The sequence below is a fragment of the Prionailurus bengalensis genome, chromosome D3 (assembly GCF_016509475.1).
Source record: "Prionailurus bengalensis isolate Pbe53 chromosome D3, Fcat_Pben_1.1_paternal_pri, whole genome shotgun sequence".
NCBI classification, from domain to species: domain Eukaryota; kingdom Metazoa; phylum Chordata; class Mammalia; order Carnivora; family Felidae; genus Prionailurus; species Prionailurus bengalensis.
In genome coordinates, this window is record NC_057356.1 from 93500361 (window position 1) to 93519766 (window position 19406).

The window sequence follows — 19406 nt, forward strand, 5'->3', positions numbered from 1 at the left end:
AGTCAGGGGCCCCTGGGCGGAGTTGTGTCAGCACAGGGCCTGGGAGCGGAGTCGCTGGGCTGCACTTGCCCCCTCCTACCTTCCCCTTCCTACTGCTGGCGGGTGGCTGACCGCTCACACCAGGCCCAGGCTGTGCCGCCGTTTCCAGTGTCTCTGCCACGTTCCCCACCTCCACACCGTTTCTGTGCTATCCTGTGCTTTGAAATTTTTATCTCCTCCGGTTTAGCCCGAGAAATAGAAGGTTCTAATGACCAGGCAAGAGTTTTTATATAAGCGGAGGCGACTTTCTCAAAACACAATCCTGCAAAGGTTCAGAGACCACGGAAGGAGCTCAGTCTTTGGAGAGGCCGGGGTGTGGCCGGGGTGAACTCGAAGGAGGGGCTGAGCTCCCCGGCACAGGCACGCCTTCGCCCACGGCTACCCTGCCGTCCACAGAGCTCCAGCGGTGCGGCCCTGGACAGGGGACCAGAGCTGTGCTGACCTCGGGCTGCACCACATGGCATGGTGACAATATGCACTTTGCACTCTGAGGGGCTGAGGACACGGTGTGCTCCGTGGACGAACAGTACGTGGTCTCATTGCAGGACACACGTGCACAAACCATGCAGCCTCCATGAGTGCTAAAAAAATAATAGTAAATACATAAGAAAAGAGGAACCAGAGAAGAAAGTACACATAATCTGGAAACACTTCCTCGAAGAAAAATGTCAAATTGGATCTGAAAATGGTCAAGGAAATGAAAGCAGAGACTGTTGCAGGTGAGTTAGATGTTCAAAGAGGGGAAGGGAGTGGGGCTGACAGGGAGATGGCTTCTGTGGGACAGAGGGGCCAGGTGGGAGGGAAAGAGCTGAGGGCGTCTGGACAGGTACATCTGCAGAAGAAAATGTCATCTGCCCCAAAACCCCACCAAACAATAGTAGCCATGACAGGAGGGACAAGGGCAAAATGCTCTTGCCCAGAGCTCCGGAGGAAGACGATACGGCACTTACAGAGACGGCACATGCCCAGCAGAAGGAAAATACACTGTGCAGAAGATTCTGGACGTCAGCCTTGGCAGACTATGCGTCAGCGGCAACAGCAACTTGCACCACAACCAGGATGTGCCGCGCTCCGTGATGAGCCTCCCGAGAAGACTCCATTACCAATAACAAGTGACCTTGGGCGTGTCCTTAATATCCCTGAATCTACATCAATACACCTGTAAAATGGAATAGGTAAAATGTTCTCCAGAACAATTGGAGAAACCAAGGAAATCGAAGGGGTCCCGGCAGGATGCTGGCCATGTAGGTGTTCAGTGAAGCTGCCGTGGGTGTGAGGCACTGAGAGGAAGCACGGGGCACGTGTCGCCTGGAATCAGCTCAGGAAACCTCCCAGGGGCAGGGTGACAACTTTCACCAGTGGGCACGTGGATGTGTTCACGCATCTCAGAGAAACCCTCCCCTGCCAGCCCCTCTTGAGCCCCACGGCACTGTTGCCCACAGAGCAGCACCTGCTGTGGCCCGAGGTCCTGGAGAGGACACAGGCAGGCACTTCTGACCCGGGGCCCACAAAAGCTGGTTGTGAAATGGATTTAAGAATAACATGAGGGGCGCCTGGGTGGCTCAGTCGGTTAAGCGTCCGACTTCGGCTCAGGTCATGATCTCACGGTCCGTGAGTTCGAGCCCCGCGTCAGGCCCTGTGCTGACAGCTCAGAGCCTGGGGCCTGTTTCAGATTCTGTGTCTCCCTCTCTCTGACCCTCCCCCGTTCATGCTCTGTCTCTCTCTGTCTCAAAAATATATAAACGTTAAAAAAAAAATTAAAAAAAAAAAATAACATGAAATCTAACCAGAGCTAAATTATATGGAGAGGACCGGGACCTTTCGGATCCACAGCAGAGATCCAACTGGAGAAAATGAGATCGTAGCTGTGCCTTGAATATGTGAGCAAGCATGATTTCTCTTCTCAAATTCGCCGTAACAAATAAGCGGCCACGGTAGTTCGGTTTATCAAACGGAGCCGAGCTGTTTCCTAAGCTCTGCGGGTGCCTGATAGCGGAGAAGAGGGCGCCTGGGAGAAGCGAGTCCATAGCGGAGACGGGGTCTCCTGCCTGAGCATCTCCTCTGCGGTGTGGATGAGTTGGTGATGGGGACACGGGAGACCCGTCACATCACGTGCTCCTTCCAAACCTCGGCTCTCTCTTCGGGCCTCTGAGCAGTCCCACAGCCCCAAGTCCCAGAGGCCAACCACCTCTATCCTTGCTCTGCCCTCACTCCCTCCCAGAGCCCGGCCTCCGGGCCTGCACCCTAGCGCACCCTCTCTGGTTTCCAGATCATGTCCCCTCTCCTCCTGCCTTCCAGAGCCTCGGATTTCTCTGCACCCTACTCTCTATAACATTCCCTCTTTGCCACCAACACCTTTATTAGCGTCCGTGTTTCTCACCTGCCTGGTCCCCTCTTCCAGCCAAACGTTTTCCCTCTCGGCCTCTGAGCACGCCTGTCCTTCCCCGTGCTGGGAGGAGGCCCAGTTGGCCAAGAGGCCGGGGAGGAACTCACTGTGGAAGAGCAGAGCTGTCCCTCCTGTGAGCTGAGCTTAGCGAGGAAACACACCCACAATACTGGCATCACCCAGGGCCCCGAGGAGCCAGTGACACAGGGCGCCTGGCTTTGTGAGCCATGCCATGGAGAGGCCGGCTGACGTCAGTACCCTGCAGCTCTGCCTCCTTGGGGAAGTCTGCAGCCAACACTCAGAAGAGTGGGAACCCTTTGTATAAGCAAGTAAATTCGGCTTTCAAGCCTATGCAGTCTGGTTTCATAGGGTTCCTTAAAGCAGACAGCGCCTGTGTAGAAGCAAGCATTTCCAGACTTCAGGCAAATCCACTTTTCATCTAGTGATCAGAATTGTTACAAAAGATTCTTTTCCTTTTAACTTCCTAATTCCAAGAAGATCCCTGTCTTTGGGGGACAGTGTGCCCCTCACTGAAGGGCAGGGACCCCCTCCGACCATGCAGGAGCTCTGCGTCCCCTCCTCCAGTCTGATTTCAGGCAGAAGAGTCTGCAGGAAGCGAACGCACACAGTTCAAGGCACAGAAAACACAACCGCCCGACACTGGTTACCAGTGGGGAAAAGAGGCAGCACTGGCTGGTGGCCTCAGGGGCACGTGTGGGCCCTGGAACCCTGAAAAAATCCTCTTTCCCTGACCAGGGTGTCACCAAGGCTTAGAGAGACACCTCCCCCTCAGGCTCCTGCCTTGCAGGCCAGGCAGGAGGTGGCCCCCGTGTCTGGACATACTTGCTTATTTATTTAGCTAATCAAGTCATAAGGCATGGTTTCAGTATGAGGCTGCTCCTTCTGCTGTCCTGACGTTCCTCGTCGTCTTGTTTTTATTTTTTTCCCTGGAGAATGTGAAGGGACTCTAATCTGTATGATATTTGTTCCTCCTCTCCTGGGCCTGACCTGCCAGGACAGTCTGAAAGATCTGTTCTGCTAATAGCCCAGTGCATGGGTTCACAGTGAAGACATCCATCCTTAAACAGGAGCACCTGATGGCCTTTGTCCCCGTCACTGCGGTTCAAGGACTCTGGGTGAGTGCCTGGCCCACAGGCCTGGCCTTCTGCAGAATTTCAGCTCTGCACTTTTGCAGAGCTCGGAGCCAAAGCAAATGACATTTGTGATAATGAGAAAGCCAAGACGGATGGGAACGGTCACATCAAAGTTGTGCCCGCTTTTCTGAAACTTCTTTGAACATGTTAGGAAGACGGGTGTGCTCTGCGGCCAGGGGGATGGGGAGGGGGTGCCTCCCGCGCGGACAGTGCGCCCCATGCACAGGGCCGGGACAGTCCTGCCTGCGTGCGCTCCGGCGGCCCCCACCTAGCAGAAGATGGCTTGGGGCCACTCTGACGCCACGTCGCCGCCTCCCCCCGCCCCCGCCCCCCCCCACCCTCCCGGGCCGGCACACGGCTCTGGGAACCAGGACGACTGCGGGGCTGCGCGAGGTCACGAAATCACTCGTGGGGGTTCGTCCAAGACGCCTCCAGGCTGCGACCAAGCGAGGTGGCCTGGCGTGGAGGGGTCGGCGCCAAAAGGGTGAGGGTGGGAGGGGCCCCAGAGCCTGGTCCTGGGCGGGGGTCGGCCCGAAGAGGGCGGTGGGCTCAGCGGGGAGTGAGCCGGGACCGCCTCCGGCCTGAAGCCGACGGCGCCCCGCCCCACCTGGCAAGACCCGGGCCCCGCAGGCGCCGCCCTGGGGACCCCCCCCTGCGCAGCGGGGCCGGACCTCCCTGGGGCAGGCCCGACGGGGAGGGGCCGCAGAGTGGCTTTGTCCCATAGAAGGAGCGGAATCCAGGCGACCGGGGGGGGGGGGGGGGGGGGGGGGGGGGGGGGGGGAACCCTTGTGCCTGCAGCCCCCGCGGCGCTAATTAGGAAACCGCGGAGGTTGGGTTGCAGCCTGCTTGTGCCCGAGGGTTGCAGAAGTGCGGGGGGGGGGGGGGGGGCAGAAGTGAGGGGGGGGTTGCAGAAGTGCGGAGGGGGGGTTGGGTCGGGGGTGTCGAGTGAAAGGGTCCCCGAAGACCGCCGCCTGTCTACACCAGAATCGAAGCCTGTAGAATCGAATTCGACGCGGGGCCGAAGAGGTTCCAGGACTCAGAAGTTGGGGTTCTGCTTGCGTCTCCCTCCCCCCGCACCTCTAAGCCCCTCCTCCCAAAAGGCGCCCGAAACTCTCTTTGGAAGGGGCCTGGGCGTCCAGAGGCGCCTGCGGGGACACCCGCACGCTGGGGGGGGGGGGGGGAGTGGGGGGGGGGAGGCTCGTCCCTGCGCCAGGACTGCCCGGCTGGCGCGGGGGGCGGGGCGGGCGGGGGAGGGGCAGGAAATGCCGTTAATTGGGGGAAATGCACACCAATTGCGCGGCGGCCTTTGATGTGCGCCTCCGGGCGCGGCCCCTCCACGCCGGCGAGCCCACCCGGCGTGCGCCCCACTCCCCGCTCTCCCGCGAGCGCAGCCGGCCGAGCGCCAAGGACGTGTGACATTGGCGTGGAAAAGCAGGGGGCCGTGGGTCCCCTTCCGTCACGCAGCTCTCGTGGGGCCCCTTCCGTCTCTCCCCGAGCCCCTGGCCTCCCGGCGCCCCGGGTCCCGGGGGCGGGGTGGGTGGGGAGGCCGCGCGCTGCGGGGCACGGCCACGCTGACCGCGGTCGCGGAGCAGGAGCGGCCGCCGCGTGTCGGCCCAGCGTGCGTCCACATACAAATATAGTGCTCGTCCAAATGACATTCCGCTCACTCTCCCTCTTGCCCCCCCCCCCCTTTTCATCATCAGCAAATAAAGATTAGCTGGTAAGATTATAGAAAGCGTTTTCAGGCTGGCGCTGATCTTTATTCCAGAGGCTTTGTGATGATATTGATGATGATGATGGTCAAGTGGACAGTTTGATTTTTGTGTTTGGAGCTAGTTATAAAGAATCAATATTATATCAAGGGGTAACTTTCGTGATAAAGGACTTTAACCACTCTGGCTATTCATCATAAGTCTGTAGCAAGCAGATAGGTCAAAAGAAATTATATTGCACTAAAGAGTGAGCCTTCTTATCTCTCCCATACCAGGGGAATAGGGACAAGCCGATCGATACAGTAGCTGGTGTATGCTTCTTGCAATTATCAATAGCTGCTTTCGCCTTTGAGGCCTGCATCTAATAATGCAAGCTAATAATAATCGTTTGAGCCTCCCTATGAGCAAGGAGTGAAAGTCGGAGCGGGCCGGCATTATTTATGTAATCACAGGGGCCGAAGTGCCCCTCCTAGGTCTACGTGCAACCCAGATACACAGTCCAACGGTCACAGAAGTACTGTCACGTCGTTTGCGTCCGCAAGTGTGAGCACTGTGGCCATGTGCGGACGCTTCTCTGCGTGACAGAAAAAGCCACCACCAAATGTTTGCCTGGGATGCCTGCCGGCCAGGTAGCCACCGTCCTGTGCCGAACAATCGAGATGCCACAGAGCACAGTCCTCACAGTCCTAGACGGATTGTACGCGATGCTCCTGGCTGCCATCTATTAAAAATTCCGACGTGTTTACCTCAATAGCTTTGAAAGCCAAGAGGGGGCCGGCAGGAGCTGAGTGGAATGTGGGTGAGGCGGGTGGTCCTGTGTTGGTTTATTTAAGGAGAACATTTCTTTTAAAGGGGAAACCTCTCTGCAAGTGGGTGGACAAAAAGCTTGGAAAAAGCATTTTCAAAAAGCCATAAATATAATTTGGGGCTACGTGTTTCCTAGCGCCCCCACAATGTAACAGAAAAGCAACATCTTTATAATTGGCACTTGACATGCTGTTTGCGTTGGGCTTTGGTACACCAAGCACAGATTTCCTGTTGATGGAAACATTTATCATCGTGACTGCCCCAGAGTGGCAGGTGGTGTTATCAATTACCTCTTCTTACCAATAATAATATTAGTATGGTAATATCTTTGCTCAAGTGAGAACCAATTAGCGGTCAGTTGTCACAGCATTAAAGACACAAAATCATGCTGAATTTAACGGCAAGGACCTAAAACAAAAGTTGGGGGTAGGGGAGGAACCGGAGAGAAGGCAGTGAAGGCCAGTGACAATAGAACTTTGATTGGGGGGGGGGTGTCTGAGGGGGGGGGGAATGAAAAGACACAGAAAATAAAGCTCTGATACTTGAATTCTTCTTCTGTAGGGAGTGGCCGGGGAAACGCGCCCACGATAAAGCACCAACTGTCCCTTAGGTAAAAGTATGCTGTGTGGACGGACACCCAGGTACCTTCAGTAAAGTGGGACGTGAAAACAGAACCCTTCAACCTCCCGGTGTCAAGTCCAGCTTGCAGATAGGCTTTCTGTTTCATCTGAATAAGTGGGACAAATTAAATCAAACATCTAATTACATGTTCCACTAATGTAAAATCTACAGTATTAATTTGTAAATAATATTATTTAGGCAGACAAAACAATAACATGTCGCCTCATAAGACGAAAACAACATTGCAAGAGGAAAGACGATGAACAAATTAGATTTAATTACAGAGAAGAAAAGCAACTTTGGTTTCTGCAACAGTGTTTAGGTATCACAATATTTTAATGGGCAGTGGTCATGTGACGGTAAGCATGTGTGTTCGGCACGCAGGAGTCGCGCCCGCACCTCGGGTGCACATCTCCGTGGCTGCCTTTAATCCAGGCGCGACTGGAGGATAATCCTGTCGCTCATTTCTGAAAATATGCTGTTGACACGCTGTCACCTCGCAATAAATCTATTGTTGTGACTCAAGCTTAAGATGCATGTGCTTTCATTAAAACTTGCTGCACTGAATAAAAACCATTAAAGAAAAGTGTAAGATCTGCGGAGGGAAGCTAGGAAGGTAGAGCAGGTAAGAGGAGGTAATGCGCCTTTTGCTTTGCACCTTAAAAAAAAAAAAAAAAATCATAGATCTTGTTTGCCCCGTCGGTGTTTGCAAGGCGGCGCCAGATTCACTGATGTGCACTTTTGGCGAGAAATTTGCGCAGGTTCCCATTTTTCATACCCCCCCCCCAACCCTCTCGTCCACGTCTGCTCGATTTTCTCAACGAAATCCCCGAGCAGGGCGCGCGGAGGGCGGCGTGCAGCCTGCGACTTCACGCAGCCCACTGCACCCTGCGCACCGGGGCGGGGACCCGAGCCCACCGCGGGCGGGCAGGTCGGGCCGGCGCAGCTCCGGGTCCTGCGTCGGCTCCCCGCGTGAGCGCCACTGTGTCCACCACGGCGCCGAGCGCAGCCCGCTGCGTCTTTCCCCTTGCAAAGCTCTGCACGACTTGCGCGACGCCTCTGCAATCCGAGGGCTAGCTTCTTACAGATAAAGGGCCGGGGTCCCAGATTCGCCTCCACTGGAGGGACCTCAAAGATCCTCTCCAAGACCACACCTCGTAGAAAATGCAGAGCAAGTTGACAAAATTAAAACAGTCGCGTTCGGAAGTCCCAGGAAGACCTAGAGACATCCTGCCCGTGTGCGGGGGAGAGCCTGGGGGCAGGGGGCGGCGGACAGAAAAGGTGGGGGGCGGCGCGCGCAAAGCAGCCCAAAGAGGAGGCGAGGGTGCTGTGGGGGCCAGCAGGCTGCGGGGGAGCCGGGCTCGGGCTTCCTCTGAAAGGCTTCGGACGCTGCGGGAGCCTACGTTTGCCGCTGCTTCTTAAAGTGTGGGTTTTTAAAAAGAGGGAAAGAAAGAGAGAATTAACCGGGTCACAAAAAGCAGTGCACCTTTAACCAGGGGTCCGACCCACCGAGGATTGTTCCGAGTTTTTCTCCTCTGGAAAGACGGCACCGAAATCCACCTTTCTGCCGCGGCTTTGCAACTTCCCCCAAGTCTTGACGGTCCTGCGAATTCTGCCAGAAACTTCCATCCGCCACAACCGCCCACCCCCACCCCCCAACACGCTCCCTTCCTCTCCCCCGCCCCCGCTTCCCTCTGCCCAGCTAAGTTCCCGGCCCGCTCGCCCCAAAGCCCAGGCTGCAGGCTGCAAACTTTTCACCGCCTAGCGCCAGTGCCGGATGCGAGAGCGTCCCCGAAATGCTCCAAGCATTTGCCAAAGTTCACAGGGTAACGGGCGACGGGCGGCCGCCTCCCCCCAACGGCTTAACCAGAGAATTGTGGTGTGGGGCACACAGCCCCGGACTTCAAACATCTTTTATGTGCCTTTTTATTCTTTTCAAAACCAAAATCACCCAAATGAATATGCCTGCCACTAAGAAGCAAAAACAAAACCAACCTTAAAGGTTTTTGCTTTTTGCTTTTTTTGGAGGGGGAGACAAATGTGGCGGCGGGGGCTGTTTGGAGACGATTCGGACCCGCGCGCTTCCTTCCTCCGAATGATTTTCCTCCAGCTCAAAGCTGTTGCTTCGTGAAACTTACACAATTAGAGTCGGGAGAGAGAACGCAGGCTGGGAAGGGAGAAGATTCTAGAACGGAAGAGAAGTCTGCGGAGAGCTGGGCGAGCCGCGCAGGGTCGGGGTCCGTCCCGTGGAGGAGGGGGTTCCCGCAGCCAGGAGCGCCCCACCCCCAGCCACGCGAGGAGCTGCAGCCCTCCTGGCGCTCGGGGCTGGAGAGTCACCGCCCGCTCCCCCCCCCCCCCCCCCCCCCCACATCGCACAACACCGGGGAGGCCATCTGTGCCAAAGCTTCGTACCACACAGGGCCACTTGAGATGACAAAAATAAGAAATTTGGGAAATGAAAAAGACAAACTGGGACCAGGGGCAGCGCGCGCGCGCGCGCGGCGGCGCCAGGGCCTGGGGCACATCCTGGTGGCCGCTCGGGGACCGAGGACACGCGCGAGAGTGAGCACGCGGGAGTGGGCGAGGGCGCGTGTGCACGGGGAGGGCGGGGTGCGCGCGCGGCGCCAGGGCGCGTGCGTGTGAGCGCGGGCGAAGGGTGGGCGAGTGTGCGGGAGCGCGCCGCGCCGGCCGCCCGAGGGTGCGGGGCCAGGCCCAACGCGCGCGACCCTCTCACCTGCACCCACCCACCCACCCCACCCCCCGCCGCAAATCACCCCCTAAAGTCCTAGAACGCAGCGGGCCGAGCGCGGCACACTCCTGGACTCGGAACTTTGAGTCGCGCGGCCTCGGGGCACCTTGTGCCCCTGCCCGCTCCGCAGGCGCCCCGGCCCGGCACCCGTCGGAAAGGGGAGCCGGTGGGGGTAGAGGTGGGGGGGGGTGACACCGCGGCCCCGCAGTCCCCTCCCTCCCCTTGGATTTCAGGAGCCGGTGGCGGCGGGGAGGCCCGCGGGCGGGGCGGGCGCTCCGAGTCGGAGGGGCCCGGGGGGGGGGGGGGCGGAGAGACAGGGGGACGCAGGGGAGGGGGGGCGCGGGGAGGGGAGAGGAGGGGAGGGGAGGAGCCGCGCGGCCCGCGCCGCTTCCGAACCGGAAAGTTGGTCTTGCCGAAGTCCCGCCACCCCGGCGTGCGCACTCCGCTCCGCTCCGGCCGCGAGCCTCCGAGCCGGGCCGGCCGCCGGGGGAGCCCGCGGAGGGGACGCGAGCCCGGAGAGGAGAGCCGGTCCGCAGCCTGGGGCACCTGAGCCCGAGCGCGGCCGGCGCGCCGAGCGAGACCCGCCGCCGAGGAGCCGAGCCGGCCGGCCCTGCGCGCCCGGAGCGCAGGCGGCGCGGCGCCCGAGCGGGCCGGCGAGACAAAGGCGCCCGGGCCGGAGCCCTGCCCGCGGCCGCTCGCTCCGGGAGGGGCGGCCGGGCGGCGGCGGCGGCGGCGGCGGCGGCGGCGGGGGGGGGGGGCGCGCGCGGGGCGCGGGCGGCGGCGCACACGCTCTATAAAGGGGCGAGCCCGGCACGCCGGCGGAGACGGCGCCGCGCGGACGCCGCCAAAGTTTGCCGCCTGCGCCCCGGGCAGCGCGGCCGCCGCGCCCCGCGCCCCGCCGGCCCGGGCCCCGCGGAGCGATGTGAGCGCCGCCGCGCCGGGTCCCGCAGGCGCCCCTCGCCCCGCGCGGCCGCTAATTGCGAGCGCGGCCTCATTTGCATAGGCCGCCGGGGCCGCTGGAGGCCGGCCAATCGGCGCGGCCCGCCGCTAATGGCCATGCATTATTCACCAGCCTAATTGCTCAGCCCCATGCGCGGCCCGCGCAGCCGCCGCCGCCGCCGCCGCCGCCGCCGCCCGCGCCCCCGCGCCCCGCGCCCCGTGCCGTCCCCGCCGGCCGCCCCGCTGACGCCGATGCCCCGCGCGGGGCCCGCGCGCCGCTAGCAGCATGTCTCGGCGCAAGCAGGCCAAGCCCCAGCACCTCAAGTCGGACGAGGAGCTGCCGCCGCCGGACGGGGCTCCCGAGCACGGTGAGGGGCCGCGGGGGGTCGGGCCGGCGGGGCGCCGCGCGGGCTGGGGGAGCCGCCGGCCGCGGGGCCGGTGCGCGGTGCCCGGCCCCGGCGGGCCGGCCGCGGGGACCCCGGTCCTGCCCGGAGCGCGCGGCGCGGAGTTGCGGGCAAGTAAAGTTGGCTCGGCTGCCGGGAGTTGGGGCGCGGCGCGCGGGCGCAGCGGGGCTCGGGGCCGGCTGGGGGTCGAAGCTGCCGGGGGAGGGAGGCAGTGGAGCGGGGGCGGGGGGGGGGGGACGGGAGGTGAGCCCGCGCGCCGCAGCCTCCGCGCTAACCCCCGGGCTCCCCGGGTACGGACGCCCGGCCCGGCCTCGGCTACCGCGCGACCCCCGGGCCAGCGCGGCGGCGGTGGCGGCGGCGCGTCCCGGGCTCACCTCCCGCCGGACTCCGGGCCGGGGAGGCCGGCCGCCCGGGCAGCTTTGTTCGGGGCCGGGGCCCCGCGGCGGTGCGCGCTTGGAGCGGGGCCGCCGACCCCGACCCCCCCCCCCAGCCGGCCCGCCCCCACCCCCCACCCCGCCCCGGCCCGCCGGCCTCGTGTGCCCCGAGGGCCGCGAAGCCTGCGGGGCCCGGCCTTCCTCGTGGCCGCCCCGGGACTGAAGCCGGGCGAGCCCCGCCGCGGCCTGGGGGTGGTCCCTGCGCGCGGGGTGTCGGGGGGGGGGCGGGGGAGACCCGGATTCCCTCCGGCGGTGGCCGGGCGAGCGGGGGGCAGCGGCCGGGTGTCCCCGGGGGCGGCGCGGGGCTAGGGCTGCCCGGCTGGTCCGCTGGCCGCGGGGCCGGGCAGCCCGGACGCGGAGACGCGTCCTTGTGCCGCGAGCCCCGGGCCGTGCGCACGGAAACAAAAGGACAGAAAAGTTTATCACGCGGCGCCGGAAAGTTTGGCGACACGGGTGCGTGTCCGCGTCGGGAGCCGGCGGGCGGCGGGCGGCGGCCTCGCCCGGGTCTTTTTGTGGCCGTGGAGGTGGGGAGCCCCGCGTGCAGCCCGGGCACCCGAGATGAGAGCGGCAGATATGCTAAAAAGAAACGCTTGCATATGGTGGGTAGATTAGGGACAAAGAATCTTTTTGTCATGGAAATGGTTTTTTTTTTTTGTTTTGTTTACTTCATCACATAGAATTTCTCACACTTGGTTTGTTTTGTATTGGCCTCAATGACTACATGATCAAATGAATGGATTTATTTCTGCCGAATGAGAAAGACAGTCTTTCCCTCAAAAGAACTACATTGCATCCCAGCGAGGAATTTTAAAGCTTTATTATTGTGGCTGCTGAATAGCTTAAACTCGGCTTTCACAGCCGCCCCAAAATGCAACAATGTAAATACTTCTCCGCTTTGTAGGCTCCTTATCAAAATGTGCACTGTCTCCTTCTATTAAAGCATATTTTAATTAATAGAGTAAAACCCCTCGTGTTTAACAATTAGCAAGCCCAGGCCCTGCTATTCATTTTTAATTCCACGTCAGAGCCGGGAGCCCGGTGAGCTGATAGTGTAAACACGTTGAGGGATGTGTAGCCCACATTCGAAAACCCAAGATGCAGCAAATTATTTACCAGTCCGCCTCTGGATCCTTGCCCTTACCCAGTTTATTCGGTGCTGAGACCTACTCAGGATTTTCACCCGTGGTCGTCCGATTAAAGTTTGTCAAGCTGGTGTTTTCCACCGTCGTTGGGAATTGTAGTCAAGACATTGCCACAGTTCCTGATCGTATTTTGCAACAGGCCAGAAATAGCCTGTCTGGGGCTGAGCCTTCCTCAAGTAGTGTGTTTCCTGGATTGTTTTAAGGGTACTTTGGGGGGAACTGTTTAAAAAAATAAGTTCTTTCTGATTTAATTATTCTGAACTGATTGTTGGTGGAGTATAAAAGATACCCTGTTCTCTGCTCACTCGAGGAATGCTCGCGGATGTATTAGTCTGTCGTGATCGTCGTGAGTAGGATAACGAAAATATTTTTCTTAAGGGAAATGCTGGTGAAAGCTCCCTTACTCCCAGCATGAATCACATATCCCGGAAATTTTAATTTTGTCAAATGCCGTTGGAAATAAACAGACCTTGCTGAAGTTAGAAGAGAGCCAAGTTAGTTTACGGGGTCGTGGAAACAAAGTAAATACTTCTTTTGTATCACTTTGGGCGTGACATGTTAATGAAAGCAGGAGATGCGTGAAGAAAAATGGAAGGTTATCGATAATGCAAATACACGCAGAATTCTCAGTGCAGTGCAGGGGACGGCAGCAGGGCACAGCCATGTTAATTTACAGTAAAAAGAGTTTATTCCCCAAGAAAAGGATTTCCCAGGCTTTGGTGTTGAGGCAAGCAGTGAAATGGTAGCAATCCAGAAATAGCTCCAGTGTTCCCCAAACCTGGTCACCGTGGCAGAAAGGAAATATGACAACGTGTCTAAAAGGAGGAAAGGTAGTGATGGCCGATGGTAAGTTCTAGAGTGACCGTGTTGTAGAATTTTATTTTAAGGATGCCGGAGACTAAACGTTCCCTGTGAGAACTGTCTTCTGAGACGGCAGATCATTTCATTCCTATTTGTGAATGTGATGCAGCCTCAGAATTCAGTTGAATGTGTGCCATCAATAGTGAAACCTTTTGAGCCAGCTGAATATTTTTCTTCTAAGAAAATTAATTAAAACTTCTGCTGGAACAGCACGTATACCCCTACGGAGAACTTTAAGAAAGTGTGGTACCGCTGTCCTTTGTTGTATTAAATACATCCTAATCAAGATGTATATTTTATTGTCGTTACACGGAAAAGCTGTATTTAAGGAACAACAAAAGCGTGTTGTAATTTAAAACAATTTGCCATCCTGGATTTTGTTTGTTAGCCCTAATTGTTTCAAAGTGTTTTTGTTTTCTGCCAACTTACACTCATATGGCTATCTTAAAAATCCTTTTAAATGTGGTGAGCATGTGATTGAAGAATTTACCAGTGGTATTCACAGACTGTGTTTAAACTAGGGCAAAGGAGGCCACCAGCCCTCGGTGAGGAGATGCTTTTTCTTTTATCTGTATATGCATGGTTTGCCTGGAGTGCTCCCCCAGCCCACTACACGCATTTACAATTCAGCATTCCAAAAGGAAACAATACAGAAGCCACTTTCTAACATTCGTAGGCAGATTGTTTTCTCTGAAACATGAAAGGTGAAAAGTAACTGAGGAGAGCGGGAGGAGGAAGGAAAAGAAGAATTTGCAAATATTTATCTTAAAAATAACATTTTAAAAACTTAACCTATTTTAAAATGCCTAATTGGGTGGTCAACACAAAGCTCGCCAATTCCCACCTTCCAGAGAAAGAAGTGATTACGTGGCAGTTAGGGGTTTTTTATGTACATTTAAAACTTCACAACACATGCATAATCCGGTATTTTTAGATCTGTTCAGAGCCACAGAAAGAAGGCAAGCTGATTATTGTTTGCATACACGGCGATGGCAAAAGTGGGTCAGATTTCATTTTCAACTGGAACCTCTGAGAGGTTTGCCATTCATGTCTAGGTAGCTCTGAGAATATCCCGGGGAAGTCAACGAAGATCCAGCCAGGGCGCCCGTTGTGTGCACTGAGCATTAGTAGGAGTTTAGCATTCTTAACTGTGAGAATTGACACAGGGGGTTTGGGTTTTGGTTTTGGGTTTTTTTTTTTTTTTTTTTTAAAGCAAAATAAGCCTTAGCTGCTAATGAGGTAATGCACTGTCTCCTAATGTTGCAAAGTAGCTCTAAGAAGGATACGTCTTGCATAATATTTATACAGCAGGAAGTTGTTTTTGTTCTGTTACTTTTTATTTTCCTACATGATTTGTAGACCAGTTGCCAGAACAAAACCAAAACATGCTAGGAAGAGGAGACCCGGTCCCACTCACCCTGGGGCAGGTTGGAGTCCAGCACGTGGCGAGTTGTCACATGTGTAAAATCTGTGTAAAAATTGAGTGCTTTGATTCTGCTTTAGATACACTCTTACATTAAAAAAAAAAAAAAAAAAAGTCCTGCTCTTAGATTTTTCTCTTGTCATTTGAACAGTTTTAGGACTTAAAATGCAGCTAACTGTCAGTGTGGTTTCCAAGAAGACAAATAGCCCTAGTCATGTTACAGAAAGTGTAAAATATTAACTGAAATAATGAAATGCCGTAATGGGCTCCATTTATGTTAGAGATTAAGATTGATCTGTTGGTTAATTAAAGGGGACCTCCTCGCCTCGGCGGAAGTGTCCACCGGAGACCTGATGGCACCACTTCGGTGTCTGAATCTTGTCCTCCCTGGGCCTGTCTTTTCCAGTCGGCCCCGGTCTGCTCAGGCTGCCTCTGCGGCCCGCTCCCCGCTCCACCAGCCCGGCCCCGGGAAGGCAGGGCTGCGGAGTGTGGGGCCCTGGCTCTCCCCGAAGGTGGGTAGTTAGAGGCGCTGTGACAGGCCTTGCTGATTTAACCTTTGCCTGCTTTGCCCTGCCAGGGGTGGCCACTAGATGTCAAGCTCATAATACAATTAGTGCATCTGTGCTGTTGACCTTGGCAGCCGGACTCAACACTGTTCTATTAAGTGTTAACACTGAGTCTGAGAGTTAACTGGAGACCCGCGAGCCTGCTCCGTGCTGCCCGGCTTATCGAATGCCCATCTCCTCCGGCACAAGTGTTTATAGTTCTTAAAGAAGAGAGGACGGTTTCCTTTTGTTCGGCCGTTCTGTCTTGAACTGTGTAATTAACCCTGCAGGTGCCGTGGCACTTCGTCTGAATCCGTGGGCCTCCCTGGGCCCCCTCTCGCGAGGCGGCGCCGTTTGCTAATTCCGTCGTGTGGCCCTGTACGTGCAGAGCCGCCGGCCTCAACGACCCAGGGCGCTGGCTTTTCCCAGATGGCCTTTGGCATATGTGGAAAGCCGTAAGGTGCCGACAGATCACGGAAATGATTTAATAACCCAACCCCGGGTGCAGGGCGGCTGCACCCAGCGCGTCGGAGCCCTGCTCCCGGACACAGTGCACTGATGCTTCTCCAGGGCTGTTGAGACCCAGGTGTGTCTGCATCTACGGGGTCTCGCTCACTTCTGGCTCCTGCGTGTGTGGGCTACTCCCGAGGAGGCGTGCCGGTCACGTGTGGCTCTACACCGTGCTCGTCTTCCCCAGAAGTGACCCCACACGAACCTTGTCTGCCCCCCTCACCAGGTTTTGGGTGACCTGGGTCGCCCGGGTGCCGTATGTCGGGAGTCGTTGCCGTGTGGGCACGGGCCGGACCATCCGGAGGCAGCGGCCGCTGTGCGACCCCCACAGCGTAGCAGACACCTTCATGTGGCGCGAGGCGTCCAAGCCGAGGTCGGGCCGCGTGTGTGGCTGCACTCCACCTGCGCGACTCCATAAGGGGAACCGTGTCTCCCCCCCCCCCCCCCCCCCCCACAGATGAGAAACTGCAGAGGTTTGAAGCAGAGGACGTTTGGTGACTGTGCCACAGGTGGTCCTTCCTTAACAAATTTGAGATGTGGGCCACTGAGGCGACAGAAGCCCGCGCGCGGGTCAGTGCTGGCGTTCAGCATAACCAGAGCGCCCCCCACTGTTCAGCTCCATGTGCACAAGCTCGGAGGTCCGGGGAAAAGGACAAAATTTTTCTATTGCGTCTGGAATTTCTTCTACATTGTTAAACACAGTAGGGGTCTCTATTTGTCCCCTCCTGTTTCGCAGCTTGGGCTCAGTGTGTGATAATTCATCTTTCTTTATGGGATTCAAAGCTATCATAAGGAGTTAAAAAGAATTAATTTGCAAGAAAAGAAGTGTCTTCTAACAATTCAGGAAAACTTGAAAAATGCTTTCTAGAGTTTTAAGGGGCGGTAAAGGCAAATGAGAAAGTACTTTTTCCTTTCCCGAAGGCCCGCGTGGCATTTTATGGTTCCCAGTTAAAGTGGAGAAGTTAACATCCCTTTCCCGGCACTGAACGATCCTTTTGTTAATGGCAGAGAATTAAAAGTGGGTAGCAGAAGCGTAGCAGGACGAACGTGGGCATCTGGGGTTGGTAACCAAAATTATAAACCCCTGTTTACCACGTGTTTGCATTGGGCAGCTTCTTTAGTAGGCACTGTGCTCCTGCAAAGAGAAAACCGAAGAGCCCTGCCAGGAACCACGTTTGAAATCGAGGGAAGCTCAGATATTCTTAAATCTGTCGCCACAGTGCTTCTCACTTGTGGCTCTGAGAAGATGGTCGCGAGTGTGGGTTCTCTGCCTGTCGTCTGCCACCGCGGCCCTCAGAAGACTGTCAGACACTTTCAGGCAGTGGAAACACGATACGCGTTATGTAACAGCAGGCATTAAAACTGAGAATAATGAAACGGTTTGGGGGGTTCCTTTCCCGTCGAGGGATCTGTGCCTAAGAACGGAAACCTTTCCCGTAAAGAATCCCCGTGTGTTTTATTTTTAAGACTGGTGTGGTAGGGGTTCTTTTGTTAGAGGCTTTCTTTAAAAGGCTGCGGGACCTATTTTCCTTCTGTAGACCCGAGCAACGCAGAACTTGCTCGAGAACGTTCGAACAGTGATAAAAGCCCCAAAATCCTTCAGTATAAGTAGCAAGTGTGGGGATAGCTGTGAACTAATTATGCATTTCCTCTCGTAAACTGAAGCAGCTCTATTTCTCAGCCCCTGTTCTCTTCCCTCCCCCGACCGCGTTCAGGAGAACCGGTTCAGCCTTAAAGCTCCAGCGCCCAGCTTGAAGCCACGGCCGGTACATGTCTGACCAAGGCCCAAGGAGAGTTTTCCTGGAACAGCCTCTTCTCACAGGGCCTGCCGAGGGTCCAGCATACGCTCTGGGCACCTTCGGGAGCAGCCTCGACCAGACCCTCTTGTTGCCCAGGATGGGGGGGACGCCCTTGGTTCCTGGCGAAGGGGTTAGCGGCTGTCTTCCTGCCCTGTAGATGCCTGCCTCAGCCCGGCCTGTTTACAGCCCGAAGTCTCTCCATCCTTGAACAGGCGGGATGCAAAGAATAAATTACTTTCGCAATAGCGATGATGATTATAATGAATGCTGGGTTTTCAGTCCCCTCCCTTAAGAAAGAAAGCATTTCTAATTGCTTTGGAAATAAATCGCACACTCTTGTATCCTTGTACTATTGTTACACCGGCTCGCTGACACAGTTTTACCTTGAAATAAAAATTTGTAGCCGTGTTAAGTGATGGATGTCATAACTTCTATTTGTGAAATACGAAGGCCAATTTCAAACGTAAATTTAATTAAAGCACCAGCACGGCTGCATGCGTGTGAATCCGACAGAATTGGCTTAGAACAGTGGCGGGGTTAAAGGGCGTTAGAAGTTGTATAAATTGGGAGCTGCATTCAGATTTTCCCTTTTTAAAAAAAAAAAAAATGAGCATTGCCATCTCAGCACGTACGCACTTAATCACCAGAATGAGAAGCGCCGTCAAAGCAAGTTATAACAACTTCCTTTGTGTCGCCCTCTCTTGTGAGCGCATCAGAAGTTGGTGGCCTCACTCTGCACTTAACCTGGGAGTCGCAGTGCGCCTAGGAGCTCGGCTCCGGGGAGGCTCCTCCCCAGCGAAGTCCCTTGCTGCTGTTGAACGACATTCTTAAGGCGCGCGGGCCCGGAGTGCAAATCCGTAGTGAAACAGTAGAGTTTTCATCCGTATGCACCCCAGTCCAGACTCTCACGGAACGTGTGGCCCCTGTGACTTTGAGGGAGTGCTAATCACGTTCAGAGTTTGATGGCGAAGACCGATCACGCTGTATTTGTACAAACCCCAGTTAAAAAAAAGAAATATGTGGAGATTCTAAATTATTTGCCCCACAAGAAACCCCAGTTGTGTTGAATTTTTTTCCTTCGCTAACTGTAGTTTTTAAATTATGTTTCGGTTAAAAGGCAAATTCGTTATGAAACTTTGCTCACAAGATCCAGCAGTGGTCTGTCCTGTCAGGTTCCTTAACACAATGAACTGTTAGCAGGCCCACATGGCCAGAATTGGCATTTTCACGCGGTCCCGCCCCCCCCCAGTTTGCTCTCCTTCCTCAGTTTCTTTTCTTTTTTTTTTTTTTTTCAACGTTTATTTATTTTTGGGACAGAGAGAGACAGAGCATGAACAGGGGAGGGGCAGAGAGAGAGGGAGACACAGAATCGGAAACAGGCTCCAGGCTCTGAGCCATCAGCCCAGAGCCTGACACGGGGCTCGAACTCACGGACCGCGAGATTGTGACCTGGCTGAAGTCGGACGCTTAACCGACTGCGCCACCCAGGCGCCCCATCCTTCCTCAATTTCAAAGGAATACGTGGAAGGTTATTCTACTTTGACAGGAGTATTTTCACTATGTTTAGGGGTTTATCGTTTATACCTGCATTAAACACACTGGCTTATTCTTTGGTAGAAAGTGCTGGAATGCCCTGTGCACAGGTCGTGCAGCTGGGAGACACTTGTGGCCTTTGCAGACCTGCCCGGGGAGGAGGAAGTTCCCCGGGACAACACTCCCTAAGTTCCCTGAATTTGGACACGAACCCTCAAAGTCCCAGCATGTGAGAAACCCATGGAAACATTGAAAAGTTATCTTTGAAGTAAATAGAGATGTGCTTGGGTCACTTAAGCTCTGAGAAAAGCGCGGTGTGAAAACAAAAGCGGTATGTCTGCATTTCAC

The 19406-nt window shown here is 56.0% G+C and overlaps 1 protein-coding gene across 1 annotated transcript in view; it reads left to right on the forward strand.

Moving 5' to 3' along the window:
• Nucleotides 1-10631: 10631 nt before the first annotated feature.
• SALL3 (spalt like transcription factor 3) overlaps nt 10632-19406 on the forward strand; it is a 19535-nt gene continuing 10760 nt past the window's right edge. The window contains exon 1 of the mRNA XM_043559117.1: nt 10632-10775. Within this exon, the coding sequence (XP_043415052.1) occupies nt 10694-10775 (82 nt within the window). The 5' untranslated portion in view covers nt 10632-10693. The remainder of the gene's footprint in view (nt 10776-19406) is intronic.